The 14,680-nt window shown below is 40.7% G+C and overlaps 1 protein-coding gene across 1 annotated transcript in view; it reads left to right on the forward strand.

Moving 5' to 3' along the window:
* Positions 1-14,680, forward strand: part of DPYD (dihydropyrimidine dehydrogenase) — a 722,107-nt gene that overhangs the window by 477,544 nt on the left and 229,883 nt on the right. The window contains exon 16 of the mRNA XM_072968149.1: positions 1,081-1,164. Within this exon, the coding sequence (XP_072824250.1) occupies positions 1,081-1,164 (84 nt within the window). The remainder of the gene's footprint in view (positions 1-1,080; positions 1,165-14,680) is intronic.

Genomic DNA, 14,680 nt, shown 5'->3' on the forward strand with positions numbered 1-14,680 from the left:
TATATATAAAGTCATTAAAAGAGTAACTCCCGAGTTCTCATCATAAGGACAATTTTTTTCTTTTTCTTTTGTTTTCTATCTGTGTGCGATGATGTTCACTAGACTTGTGCAAATCATTTTGTGATGCACGTGCTATATCATTGTGCTGCACACCTCCAACAGTGCTGTGTGTCAATTATATCTCAGTAAAACTGGAAGAAAAGAATTGAAGCTAAATAGAGCAAAACCAAGAACAGTAAAGAAGCCCAGTACATGTGTTATATCTGTTTTCTTTTTTTTCACCTACAGAGAAAAGTAGAAAATTACACACTGAATTGTTAACATTGATTACTTTAGAGGTAGGAAACTGAAGGAGAGAGGAGAAAGACTTTTATATTTCTGTCTACTTTGGTTTAACTTGAACTGTTACCAAAATCTTGTTTTACCTTTGAATTTCTTTTTAAAGCAACAGAACACAGTGAACAGTGTTCCAGTTCGGGGAACTAACACGCGTGAATGCTCCGAAGCATGAGAAAGCAGTGTTAATAAATAATGAACGTTAATTGATTTTAAGAAAGGGCGTTTAAAATTTTACTCGTTTTCATTCCATCTAGCCTGCTACATTTTCCTTTGCACGGCTACTTCTAGTACCAGTTATCCACAATTAGTAAGATTCGTTTATATAAAAGTAGAAGCTGTGGAGGGCAGAGGAAACAGGATGTCAGACAGACCTGAGTTAAAGTCTCTGCTGTGCCTCTTGATAACACATGCTGGTCGTTTAACCAGCCTGGGCTTGGGTTTCCTCATCTGTAAAATTGGTACCCTAAGAACCCAAAGATTATGAGCGTTAGCGGTAGCAAATACAGAGCATAGAGCAGTGGGTGTCATCTTGTAAGCATTCAGTGAATATTTGCAGTTGTTACTGCTGTCGGTGTAGACACCCTCGCTCGAGAGTCAGAATACACCTCACAGGGTGGCTGCGGGAAGCAGAGAGGTTAAAATTCGGCACATGTGACCTAGGCTGAGTTATCCATGGTGAAAGCGTATCAGTCCACCAGTAAAGCTTTGCCTTTTCTTTCGTTTTCCTCCCGCATCTTAAAGGCTTCCGGAGCAGATGCCCTGGAGTTAAATTTATCGTGTCCACACGGCATGGGGGAGAGAGGAATGGGCCTGGCCTGCGGGCAGGTAAGGACCTCCACAGCTGCCCGAAGTCCGTCTGGGTGGCGGGACAGGCCCCGGGACCGCCGGTGGCTGCACCTCGGGCAGGAAGGCGGGAGGATGACATGACTGGCTTGAGACTTCTAGGTCTGCATTGTTTAAATATTTAGTGCTTAAACAGTGGAAAATGAAGGAAGCTGAAATTACAGCGACTGTTCAGTTTTATTGAGGAAAATACCACATTATGTGCTTGACAGGAGGTAATATCATAACAAATAGTTTTTAAAAGCGCTGAAGCAGAATTAGCTGATTTCAAATGCAGTGTTCTTTATTCATTCCTGGTGCTGATCCAGTTTCCCTGGAGCAATATACTGTACAAAATGCATTGTTCATAGTGATTTTGTAGTAAATGGGGCACAGCACAAATTGCATTTTACATTTTTTAGCATATGATCATTATTCCCTAACTGTGTTTTGGGAGTTGCAAAAAGACTTTGATGCTGTTTTTATTTTTGGATACAAGAAATGGAACCTTCATGCTAAAATACTTTCAAACACCTAATGAATAAAATGTGGAAATATATGTTAATATGTAGAAAATTCTGCATCTTTATGTAACTAGATGCAGTGTTGCATGTTAAGGAGCAAGGTAAAAGCTTCATGCTTAAAAGGTGAGTATTTTGCATCTAATTTAGCTTTTAAGTCCAGTGGGAAATGGTGTGAATTAAATCATACAAATTGTTGTAACTTGTGACAAATTTCCTGGTCCTAGAAAGTTCACTTTTATTTTCGCGTCCAGCACAGGGCCTTCTGCATAGTAGGCGCTCAATTCTTCTTCTTCTTCTTTTTTTTTTTTTTTTAAGTCATAGAATTATTTGAATTAAACTGAGAGGGCAGAGGCCCCTAACTTGAAAGGGCAGACATTTCTGCTCATTCAAATGAACACAGGTGGCTGTTTTCGTTTGAGCATTCAGGGAGGAGTTTAAAGTACCTTGTAAATATTTAATTAACATTCAGAGTAGATTTGTGACTTGGAGGAAACCATTCTTTTGTAGTGGCAGGAGGGGGTGGGCTAGTCAAATATTTTTTAAGTCTATCGTCTGTTCCGCTCACGACAGTTTACCCAGAAGATCAGTAAGTCTGGTAACAGAACAAACCTCAGAATTACCTGTAGAGGGAAAATACCAGTATGTTAAATCATCATTTTTATAAGTCACATGATTAGGTAACAGTCAGTGTCAAGATGTGTAACTTGATTAAAATGAGGAAGGCTCCCTAAAGGACACCTGAAGCAGAGCCTAAGGGAGTCACGTTTCTCTCTTTACCCCCTTCCCAGTCTCTGAAACTTGAAACCAAAATGTCTTTCAGTTCCATGGACTGAAACAGCTGTGGAAAATTTTAATCTATTGACTAGTTTTTAAAAGAAAGATGCATTTTCATACCTATTCCTTGCCACAGGTATGAGTTATTTTGAAAATGTTGCCGAACCTTGAGTTTATTTTTTAGAGTGGACTTTTGCTCTGTGAACACATCTGAACGTATCCAGCTGTTAAGCATCTTCTGTGTAACCTCTCCAGAGAGTGATTCAGCCACATAAATTTTTGCACAGCCTTTGGCGGAATGAGGATGCAAGTGCTGAGATTTTGCAGTCAGTTATCATTAAGATTTCTAAAACTCATGGAAAACATATGTTCCAAAAACCATTATATCTTAGGCTAAAGGAAACTTAGGAACATTTTCATTTCACTTGTTAGTTATAATCTCTAAAACGAAAGCAGTCTTTCTATTAGTCAAGTTTAGAAATTTCCTTTTGAATTATATTCTTTTGTAAATTATGTAATTGAAAAACAAAGAAAATTTAATTGTTTTGCTCCAACATAATTTAAATGATTACTCTGCCTCAGGACACATGAATGTTCAGTATTTTAGATGGCAGGAAGAAAGAATATTCGTGCATTGAAAAAAACGCTTTACTATAATTCTGACTTTTTAGAGTGGGCTCAAACACATCTGGGGCTCTCATATTTTCCTTTATTTCTTTTTTTCCCCTTTTTCTGCCTCCCGTTCTCATTGCCTCTTCCTCCCTCCCTAAGGTTCCTGGCCTTGAACACTTGCAGGTTGATGGGATGGGGAATTTGTATTCCGTGTTGGGGGACTGAGAAGCCACTCCAGTTCCTCTTCCCAGTCACCGTGTGATCCTGAGTTCCACCCGTTGGGAGCTCCCTGTGTGCCAAGCACAGAGCTGTGTGTATGGCCAGAGCCTCATACGTATTTGCTTCATGAGTGAAACAAATTCATATTAGTTCCATGGTTCAAATATTTATCTGTTAGAAACAGTCTCTTGTACTTTCGCACTTTCTGGTGTTTCTAGAAATCCTAATTTTAGCTCCTTACGAAGAGGAGAGGATCATAATACAGTACATTTTCCTCTCTAAACATCTGTTTTTTCTTCCTTTATCTCAAATATTTTCTTGCAAATATGAAATAGGTGAAAAATACCGCTTTTGTACCTAAGTGATTTTAAATTGACTATATATATATATACATATATATTTAAGCATATACATATTTATTTAAACTCTTTATAAATGTCCCCATAAGGGACTAAAAATTGTGAAATTTATGAATAGAGAAGGCTATGACCTTTGCAACATACAGACATCATATGTATATTTATGGAATTTATAGAAATGAAGAAAATCTCAATATGACCTTGGGAATTTGAATCATCTGTTTCCTGCAAAGTAAAACTTCATATAAAATCTTAAGCACTTACCATGAGAGTTTCTAGCAACCTCATTCTGTATTCTTTCCATCAACCATCTGTGCCGCCTCGATCAAGCCAGCTCACCCTCCTGAAGCATCAGTGTCCATGTCTGTAATACAGGATTGAAACTAGATGATCTCCAAATCCCCTTCCAGCTTTAATATTCTTTGAATGCTAACATCATAGGTCACAGGCTAATATGTTATTTTAGAACTACCTAGAAAGAGCATTGGTAAAACAAAAATAACAAAAAAAATAAGCAAACGCATATAATGTTTTTCTTTTCAAAAGCATTAACATTTCCTCTGGCCTGCATAAATGTCAATGTTTTACTTTTTAATTCCTATTTTTTATATCAACCAATGCTGCTCACTTTTTGGTGTGTCTTATTTTATTTGATGAATGAATAGCTAAGTAGCATTTATTTTAAAAAGCTTTGGTTTAATTTTGTATTTAACATGGTTAAAATAGAAATCTCGTTCTTTTAGTAGGTCAGCCTGTTCTTCTATCAGATTTTTGCCATTTTAGTTAATGGTGTCGCCCAAAAGCTCGACGCTCAAGCAAAGGTGAACATCTATTCCAGTTCGAGTTGTGTACACTCCAAAGACTCAGAGTTCTATTCCATTACAGCTTGGAAACAATCTTTTCCTCTTCTTTCTTCTGCTCACATAATTCCCTGAAGTAGTGTGAGTTTGTATCCCACTTAATAAATTAAGAAACAGGTCAGTGGCCACCAGGACTTGAGCTTTAATTACATGTAAGTCTGAATATAGGAAAGGTACTGAGAATAGTTCCTAATAAATTAGCATTTCAGTATTAGTGTTAAATATTATTATTATTGACTGAAAAGTAGGTGCCAGGACTAAGTCAGAGCTAAAGTCACAAACAACCCCGAACGTGCTGTTTAGGCGTTTGGTCTCTCGGGAATAAGGGAGCGTCTCCGATGTCTTAACATTCAGATTTGAAGTTGTCTGCCTGCAGTCTGTGTAAGCCAATTCCCGTGACAGCGCATTGCTTCATAAATGTAATTGACCTATGCTAAATTCTGTAAAGTCTGGATGAAGGGGACACCTCTCTGGGGTCGTCTCCCTTTCTGAAATGCTCAGTGTTCGTTTGGCGTTAAGTGAGTATCCCTCTTCGGTTCTTTTAGAATCATGTTGCGTATTTTTACTTCCATCCTTCAGAACCTCCGAACCTAGATTCACACGGGAGCTGCATAGGTCTTGAATCGCTTTCTATTGTTGTGTTTTGGAATTATTAGCAACTTTTTTAAAACAGATGGCTGGACAGAAAAATCCTGTAACTTCCCTTAAAGCAAGGAAGACATGGCCACACTTGGCCCGCGTTGCCATGCAGCACTGACCAACTAGTGCAGAGCGAGGCCCCCTTCACGCTGTCTGTGTGCCTGTAAATAGCAGCAAACATCTGACCAAGGGTGGGTGCTCATTCTCAAACACGGGTTTGGTCAGTATGGGCCTCTCTGATTCCACCTTTAAGGACTGAAACCAAGCCTTCCTGAGATTTGTGCTGACCCTCTGAGTTCCTGACGCTGAACAGTCCCTGGCTGCCTTCCTCAGACTGCAGACCTGTCATTCTTAGATCCTCCATCAGCTCCCAGCGGAAACATAGTGGGGGGTGGGGGGCAGGGTGTGGGATAAGATGACTTGCCTTCGGATTTGATCCTCCATGAAGCAAAAAGGAAGAGCGAGAGGTGGCATGTTCCTTAGGACTTCGCAATGCTAGTTACATAGTCCTCTGCAAATGATTTTTTTCCTTGCCATCAGAAAACATACATTTTTAAAGCTTTTTCTTAAGTTCCTTTTCATACCAGCTGTTTTCTCCTTTGCCTTGAATCAATTATGTGGCATAGTAAAACACAGAGTTTCAGAACGGAGAGGAGCCTTGAAGATTTTCCAGCTCAACTTCCTTATTTATAGGAAAGGAGCTGGGGTCTGGGAAGTTATCGAAATTGCCTTAGTCTGAGGTAACCAACTAGCCGGGCCCATGTGGCTAAGGTGACACCCTTGTCATTGACCCCCATCTGGTGCTCCATCCAGGAGTTTTTACTGTGTCATTTGGGTGTAACCAAATCTTTAGTCAAATTAGCCAGTTTCAGTCAATTCCCTGGGAACGTTTTACTCTGTACCTTTTTCAGTACTATTATTCCCTCTGCCTGGAATTCATATCTTTTCAAACAAACTTATTCAAATAAAAATCATCTGTTTAATTCTATTTCACATGACATCTCATTTATTATTTGGGTATGTCTTATCAATCCACCACATTTTCCCTGAGAAAGGGAAACTGATATGATGATAAAACCCACGATACATGAATAGGTTACAGGCAGAAGCTAGCTGCGTGCTCTCCTTTAAATCCGTGGTGACCTAGAGACTGAACCACTGCCAGTGAATTTGGGTTTCTTTACTTAACGGTTCTAAGAGGCTTCAAAGGTGTTCGCTCCCTGGCCCTGGCAGGATTCTCGCATTCAGTGTTTTAGACGCTTTGGGCTGCGCTCATCATCATTGCCCTCGTCGTAGGTGTGGTCGCTAAACAGAACACAGCTAGTTCAGTAACAATTCCTTTGGATGGAAACTTCCAAAATGAGAGTGTGTAGTCGGAGGGAAGGCTGCTGTGTCCTGAATGAAGATGGCAGTGCCCCCATCATCACCTGCTCTGCCCTGCTGCCTCACAGCCCCTCCTACATCCTCTGCGCAGAATTTCTCAGTACTGGAATGTTCAGCGCAAACAGCCTTCATGTTAATTTTATCATCAGGAAATACACATACAGTCCTGCTTTTATGATAATTTAGCTAAGCCAAACCAAACGGGTTTAAAAATGGTAAATTTTAAAATGTTCCATCATCTTAAAAAAAATGATTGACTTACATTAAGATCACCCAAAGCAACAGTTTGATATTTCCCTCATACTCTGTTCTGTGTCCAAATTTAATTTACATAAACTCTGTTTTTATTAAAAAAAAAGAGAGAGAGAGAAAAAAGGTTTTGTTTCTATTACAACCTGCCAACATTTTTCATAAAACACAGATTATTACTCTTCTCCTTGCCAGGGAGCAGACGTCTGTCACCAGGAAGAGAGTCCAAAACTAAGTATGAGGTCCACATTGCCCCAGATGTGCCAGCATCTCCCTTGGGAAATAAAGCCTTTTTCCAGCAGCTGGGTTAACAGACCCTTTATCTCATTTGAAATACAAAATCCAGGAAATGATGACCGCAGCCCTGCCTCAGTTTGGTCCCTGTTGGGTATCTGTGGAGGGGACAGTATCAAGATACTTCTTTTAAAGCCAAAACGGCTGACCAGTCATAGCACTTCCTGCATTTCCCCCTTTGGGAAGTGCGTTTCCCAAAGGGGGAAACGCAGGAACTGAGGAGTCTGGGAAGCCGCAAAGGTCAGAGAAAGAAGTGTGGGCACCGCACCAGTGGTAAAATACAAGAAGCGGAAGCCACAGCAACTTCCCCTGGTGTCTCCGGGGGTCTTAAGGTGAAGATCACTGCTGAGATAAATTTGCTTTTCGATACTGCCCACGAGACCTCCTCCATTTCAGGTTCTTGGTTCCTCTCACTCCTGACTCCAACCCCTGTAAGAAACACGGGTAACAAAGTGCTGCTTTGTCCTGAATGTGATGTTTAATTTTTCTCTAATCAGCCTGGATCAATGTTAAGTTCAGGCGAGGAAGTTGGACTTGAGATCTGTGAGTTGATTGACTAAACATGGGATGGGCTCAGTTGGCCTCCGTGGGTTGAACCCCTGAGACATCACAGGTTCAGAAATCATTACACTGCGAAGTAACGTCATTCCAGGAAGAGATGCGAGAAATGGCTGCGTGGTCCCAGCTTCTACGGAAGTGGCTGAAATCTGACATTACCCATGTACATTTCACTTATCCTGTCTTCTTTTCATTTTCTCCTGGCAGTATAATTTTGGAAGTGCTTTAAAATAAATTATCAACTTGTCTATGAGAAAAAGCATCTCTGGTTAAAAAGAAATATTTGCTTTACACTATATTATGATGCCCAACTTTTTATTTGATTTTAATTCCCAGCCATTTGCGTAGACATGGGTGCGTGGAGGAGCAGATAACTACAGGAGATCTGTAAGAGACATTCACAGAACTGCTGGTATTTTGCCTGAAGCTGGTTCTCTATGAGTTTTTCAATTTTAGTTATTAATGTTGGTTAATGATATAAAATGGTTGCTTTCTTTTAAAAATTATAGATTTCTCATAGCAACACCATTTAAATCTAACTGAAATATTAGTTCTAGGTCAGGAAGTATCACTGTTTTTATCTTGAACAACAATCATATATGTGTAAGAAAAAATGTATATGCAGTACAAATAGGCAGACCACCTGATGAATGGTTGCAGGAAAACACCTAAATATGTATTTTTAAACTTAATGTGGTTTTTAAAATTGTACTCATCATGTTATATTCCTGAAATAAAGCATCAATAGCATTTCTTAATGTTTTTTAAATCACTTTCAAATGATCACATCTCAGTGAATTTGAGACGTTTAGCAGAGTTTTCTATATGACTGTTGACTATAGCATAAAGATGACCTACAAAGAGAGATGTGAGAATGAGGTGGGAGAGGCTGTGATCTTGGTCTGTGATATCATGGAGAGTTTGCATAGCACAACGTCACAGCAGAATAAACAGGAGTCAGCAGTGCAGAACAGAAACAAAGTTGGAAACCAGAATTACTAAGATATAAATATTGGCGTTGAAATGGAATTGGATCCAACTAGACTAACACTGTTCGGAAGAACCGGCAAACAAGACTTGAGCCCTGCATTAAAACCCACAAAAGGCCCAGGAGTAAAGGACACTGCCTGTTGGGCAAAAAGGCAAGATTGGACCAGGAAACTAGTAAGCACTGGGGAGCTAAGAGACTCAGAGGCAGCGGAGTGCAAGATAGGGCAAGAGAGAGGATGATGGACAAGGCAAAGCAAGGGAAGGCGTAAGAGGCACCTCTTTTAAAGACCTTGAAATTAAGGCAACTTCTACTTCAGAAGGAAGGTTTTTACTCATTGCCTGCTGGGCTGGAAATAGTCTGTTAGAGTACAGCCAGTTTAAGGCTTCCAGCTGGGAGAAGGTGAGCCTCGTCAGGGTAGAGGCACGCGGGTCTTCTGACTACAGAAGAAAATATTGCTCTCTCCCTGAAAAGGAAGCCAAAGAAAATAGATTTTTCAAAATCATGGCATTTTACAGCCTAGGAGTATTGATTCAAGATTGAAAACCCTATGACTTCTGGTACCATCATTTGGTAACCACATTCCTAGAGAACTGTTTCGGCCCCCGAGAAACACATGGGGTGGTCCTTATTGGGAATCAGATTGTACACAACCTGGAAGTCTGTCGTGACGTCGATTACATTGCAGAAACTTAATCATGTTTGAAGCTAATGCTGTTTTTGTGCTTTCACCAAAAAAGTGCAATTTATTAAGTAGCAATATGATTCATTAAAACATACTCTGAAAAAAAAATTGTTTAAAGGGGTAACGGTTTAAAGTATGACTACCAATTTTAGCCACGTTGAGGTGTCTTGAATATCTTTGGTTCTTTCCTAATATTGTTTGCTGTTTATTTTTTCCAGAGTTGACAGTTCAAATGTTTACTCTTCTTTCCCTGTCTGTTCTTACTGGGTGCATTCAGCTTTAAAAGTCTCATAGGTTAAGCTGCAAATTCAGTTACGTTTAATCTATGTTAATGACTCATCAGAAAAGATCTCACAGATTTCTTTCTCTTATTTGTAAAATTTCTAGCCCTCCACCAAATGAGCAGGGATGTCTGCTGTCATTTTTCCATTGCCAACATTTTTTGTGTGTGACTACACCAGAAATTGTATGGCAACATCATGAACGTGTCACTTCCGTTTTTCCTGTAACTGTGTTTTACCCAATGTGGAAGAACGTGGTGTATGAAGGACCTGTCCGCTTCCTTCAACTCCAGTGTCTATTCTCTGTTCCTCTTTCCTGTGTTCACTCTTGAGTCATTTTCTACATTCTGTCACCTAGGGCTCAAACTTCTTAGAGAATAGCCTTTTTGTTTAGGAGAAACAGGTTCAAGAGACCCTCTTTGGCATGCCCCAGATCATCCAATTTATTTTTCTACTTTCATTTGTTCAACAAATATTGAGAGTATCTACCACATATCAAATGTTGTGTGAAAATGCAGAGAATATAACGATGAGCAAAATCCAGCCTGTTCTCTGTCCTCGTGGAGTGTCTCATTTTGTAGGGTAGTGAGATGTGGGACAAATAACCCCACAAACAATACAGTGTAACTGGCGTAGCAGCATGAAGCAGTGGTCCATGAGACTTGAATGCAAGCCATGGCAAGTTTCTAGGGTATTCTGAAAGGCCAGGGAAGGTATACTTAAGGAAGTGATATTTTCTCTGATAACTGAAATATTTAGAGGATTTTTAACTAAGTGAAATGATATGGTGGGTTGGAGCATTCCAGGCAGTGGAAACAGCATAAGCAAAAGCCTTGTGGTTGAAACGAGTCCTCTTGAAGGGCAAGAAAGGAGACTGGGGTGCTGCAAGCAGATGCGTGTGACACAAGATGACTGGAGAGGAAAATATGGCTCAGGCTATGGAAGACCCCCGTAAGTCAGGCCTTGTTAAACATTTTGATTTATCCAAACAGCAGTGGAAAGCTATTAAAAGGTTTATCGAATATGTGTGTGGGTGCATGTGTGTGTGCGTGTGTGCACATGTATGTTGTGGGTGGGATGGTGACAACGGTGAGGACAATAGGATTATATTTTCATTTTGAGAGAACAGAATGGAGAAGCGTGAAGCTGGGCTTGAGAAGACTGGCTGCAGTCCCTTGCAGTAAGTAGTTCATGTAAGAAGTATCAGTGGCTTATAGTTTACATTAGGAAAGTGATGGTAGAGATAGAGAAATGGGTTTGCCAAAGATAAGGAGTTTATCATCTCCAATAGCATTAAAGGACGAGTTGGAAGAAACAAGTAGAAGATAGTTCTTAGCTTTCTGGCTTCTGCAGATGGAAGAATTGTGGTTTTCTAAACTGAAACAGACATACTAGCTTATGTAACTGGTGGTATGAGGGTGAAGTTGACTTCATGGCTGTCGGGATCCAGGAAAACAGATGATGTCTTCAGCATTCCCACTCTCTCTTGCTTTCTCTTCTTTGCCTCATGGTGTAGTGAATGACTCATTCTTAACCACCAACAGACAAGCATTCTCGACTCATCTGATGACACAGCCTCAGACAAATCCATGGTTTATACCCCCAACTATCAGGGGATTGTCTGCTCCTGGGCCATCCCTTGATACATGTGATTGTACTATTTTCAATATACTTTCTCCAATCCCCACCGCTAAACTCTTATCAAATGTCTTCCTCTAAATGGAGCCATCCTTATTTTAAACAATTGAGATTTTACACATAAAACATTTTGAATATTATACATATCAGATGGCCACTCTCTCTATAGAGATGATAGATTTAGGATAAAGTGAAGTATGGTTTTCCAAGTAGATAGTATATGGATTGTATTTTCTGGTGGCTACAGTGAAGGTACATTTACCATGATATAGTTATATCCCAAGATAATACATTTGTAAAGGATTTTTATGAAGAGTAGAAACTGAGTTCATTCACTTAGTGCCCACTGCATACTAGGCAATGTGCTAGATATTTCTACACGTGGGATCGAGTCCACTCCTTAGTCAACTTTGAGGGACAAGATAGCACATTATATCACAGATAAAGGAGCAAAAGCTAGAGTGACTTGCTCTACGTTGAATCTCCAGAACTGTTATTTTGACACATGGTAGGTTCAGTAAATAGTTTTTGGACAGGTCAATAAAGGCATGAATGAATGAATGAATGAATGGATGACTCAAGCCTTCATACAAAGTGGTGGGGTTTTTTTGTTTTGTTTTGTTCTGTGCCATTAGCATTGAGAAGATCCTGAGCACGACAGTTTATGAATATGGCTCAGAAAGCAGTTCTTGATTTTTTTCTAAGTTGAGAACTTACGCTTCAGATCATTTTACTTCCCTCTGAAACCAGCCTCAATGCCTTGTTCTGATGTTTTGTTCACCTCAACCAGTTTAGGCTGATTTCTCCAATTTGTGTCTCAAACCCACTCTCAGTATGTTTGTCCAGAAGCACGTACTACTCACACTTACGTGTTAGTCACAGTTCCCTGTGCCTTGGAGAGGCGTCGACCTCCTTTTCAGATATTCCATTTGGAACTCAATACTCACTTTTTAAAAGAATGAGAGTATTTCCTCCTTCCTGTAGGAGTTTGGAGGATGAAAGATATCAAAATGGCTGATTGTGACTTCCGTTTGCAGACTTGCTCTCCTATGTAAACAAAGATCTGTACCCAGAAATGGGGGAAGAGAAAGAAAACATACTTCCTCAGCCTGATCTCCAGTGGGATTAAGGACATTATTTTCATCTGTCTCTGTGCCTGCCATGTAGTGGCAAAAGGTTCTGGATAATTACAAACCCCTTCTGAACGTCCCCGCACACGTTACTTGAGAGCAGGTGCCGTCGCTCACTGATACTGCCATGCTGTTTGCCGTGCTCCGATTCCAGGCCTCCCACATGGAATCCTGACCACAGCTCCGGGGGTGTATGTACCATTATTATTCCCATTTTACAGAGGGGAAAACAGAGACTGACAGTGTAAGTAATGTGGCGGCAAGTAAATAGCATAATCAGGGTGCAAATCCTGGCCAGCTGTCTCAGGAGCCTCTGCTCCCGACCTCAGGCACTGCTGCCTCTCAGAAAAGGGCTGTGAAAGAGTAGTCCCTGGCCTTACTAACCACAGGAATTGATGCGTGTTTCAGTGATGCGCCTCTCTTTGAAGACAGCGTTGTTTGTGGGAGGAATGGAAGCCTCTTACGTAAATACCACTGAGAAGGCCCTGCTCCCGAACGTGATCGGTGAAAACAGTTTGAATGATCTTGATTTTTATGTCATTTTAATTTTTTTTTCTGTATCCAAATTCACTTCCAAAGAGAAACCCTAACAGTTCCTTTTAAAAGCTCCAGAAGTAATTAAAATGTAATGCGGTTTTATGGTTATGAAGTTCATCGTCCGAGACACTTTATTTTAAAAGTCCATTTTTTGTTGTTTAAAATGGACATCCGTCCTCCCAGGAAGGGGGCAACGTGTGGTATCAGGCATGAAGAAACTACTCCTGAAAGATGGTGATGATTTAGAAGCTGAAGAGGGGTGAACCTCCCCCCCCCACCACAGAGGTGCCCCAGAGTTAACTCAGCCTTTCTCCAAACGGTGGAGAGCCCAGAAGATGCAGAGCGCGAAGCCGCCCTGTGAGTGGCTGCGTCCCCGCCTGCCATTCCACAGCCCTGCCCTCTGCAAAGGGTGGATCATTAAGCCATCCAGCGGTGGGGAGTATCTTCATGTGGCTGTTGCCCTTTATAGCAGCCTGGCAGCCAGTGACCATAATCAATTATGCACTGTTCTGTGAGGCTGTGACACGAGGCACTGGCGGAACAGCGGGGGTGTTAGAAAATCCATTATTCGAAATTTTTGTTTCTTTTTCTTACGAGATTCCATGCTGCTCTTTTCCTGTCATCTCGTTCCTGTTTCTCGTATCTATTGTTTTGAGGGTTTTGTGTCTGACAGTTCTTTTCTGCTGCGGGTTTTGTCCCTTTTGTTACCTTGTTTCTGCCTTCCTGGGCGCCCCCACCCACCCCTCTTGGTCTTGTGTGTTGGGAGCCTCGTTCCTTTCTGTCACGCAGCCATTTGCTTTACTTTTCTTTCTCCTTCTGCCTTATTGTATCCTGGAACGCAAACACAAATTCTCTTTTTGTCAGCATTCTTCTGCATGGTGTTACGTGGTTGTCATTTTCCCTTCAGGATAGGTACACTTTACTGTATGTGCTATTCATTTTGGTTCCAAGAATCCCACACACGTGTCCAGAGGAGTGCCAAGGCTGACGACAGTAAAAAGCATCCAAGCTTTTTTGAGAATAATTCTTTGAGGACAGTGCAGACCTATTCCTTCCCGGTAGATCAGCTCACATAGGATCTGATGTTTTTGTTCCTAATTTTAGATTATTCAATATTTTCATCGTTTTTTCTGCCAGGAGTTGGTCTGTTACTCCAAAGTGGCAATTACTTTGACACCATTCCTTGCAAATCTGCCTGTTTGCTTTTCCTTCATTGTTTTTTTCCATTGATGAACACAGCCTGAAAAGACAGGCTGGCTGTTGGAACACCTACTGATTCAGTTAATTCCCTAGTTATTAGTTGAGCAACTGTTACGTGGCAGGGATTGTGCAGGACTACTGGAGGCTACTGGACACCATCAGTTTTGTTCTGCATTTTTGCATTCTTTAGTTAGTCATGCTCCTTTCCCTCAGTTTCTTTCCTCTCTCTGTGGGCACAACATATTGTCATTTGTCATTCTGCCTTCTCCATTTTCTCTTCCTCGATCCCTTTGGACCTAGCACTCCTATTTTTCATTTAGATTTATTTACAAAGAACTTCAGGTTTTCTGCCTAAATTCACAGCATTGGATTAGAAAGCTCAGATTTCCTTGGCAGTGAACGTCTGAGAATATGCCAGAGTCTTCAGTCTCATTTTTGAGTTTCATTTGAAAACAAACAGAAACAGTGCCCTCACGTCTGGTATAGTATTTGCAGTGGCTGGACTTGGTTGCATTAATATGTATACGTATCAAATATCAGTGAATTAAATTAAAATCTACGACAAACTCTTCCTTCCACAGCATTTAGT

The sequence above is a fragment of the Vicugna pacos genome, chromosome 9 (genome assembly GCF_048564905.1).
Source record: "Vicugna pacos chromosome 9, VicPac4, whole genome shotgun sequence".
NCBI classification, from domain to species: Eukaryota; Metazoa; Chordata; class Mammalia; order Artiodactyla; family Camelidae; genus Vicugna; species Vicugna pacos.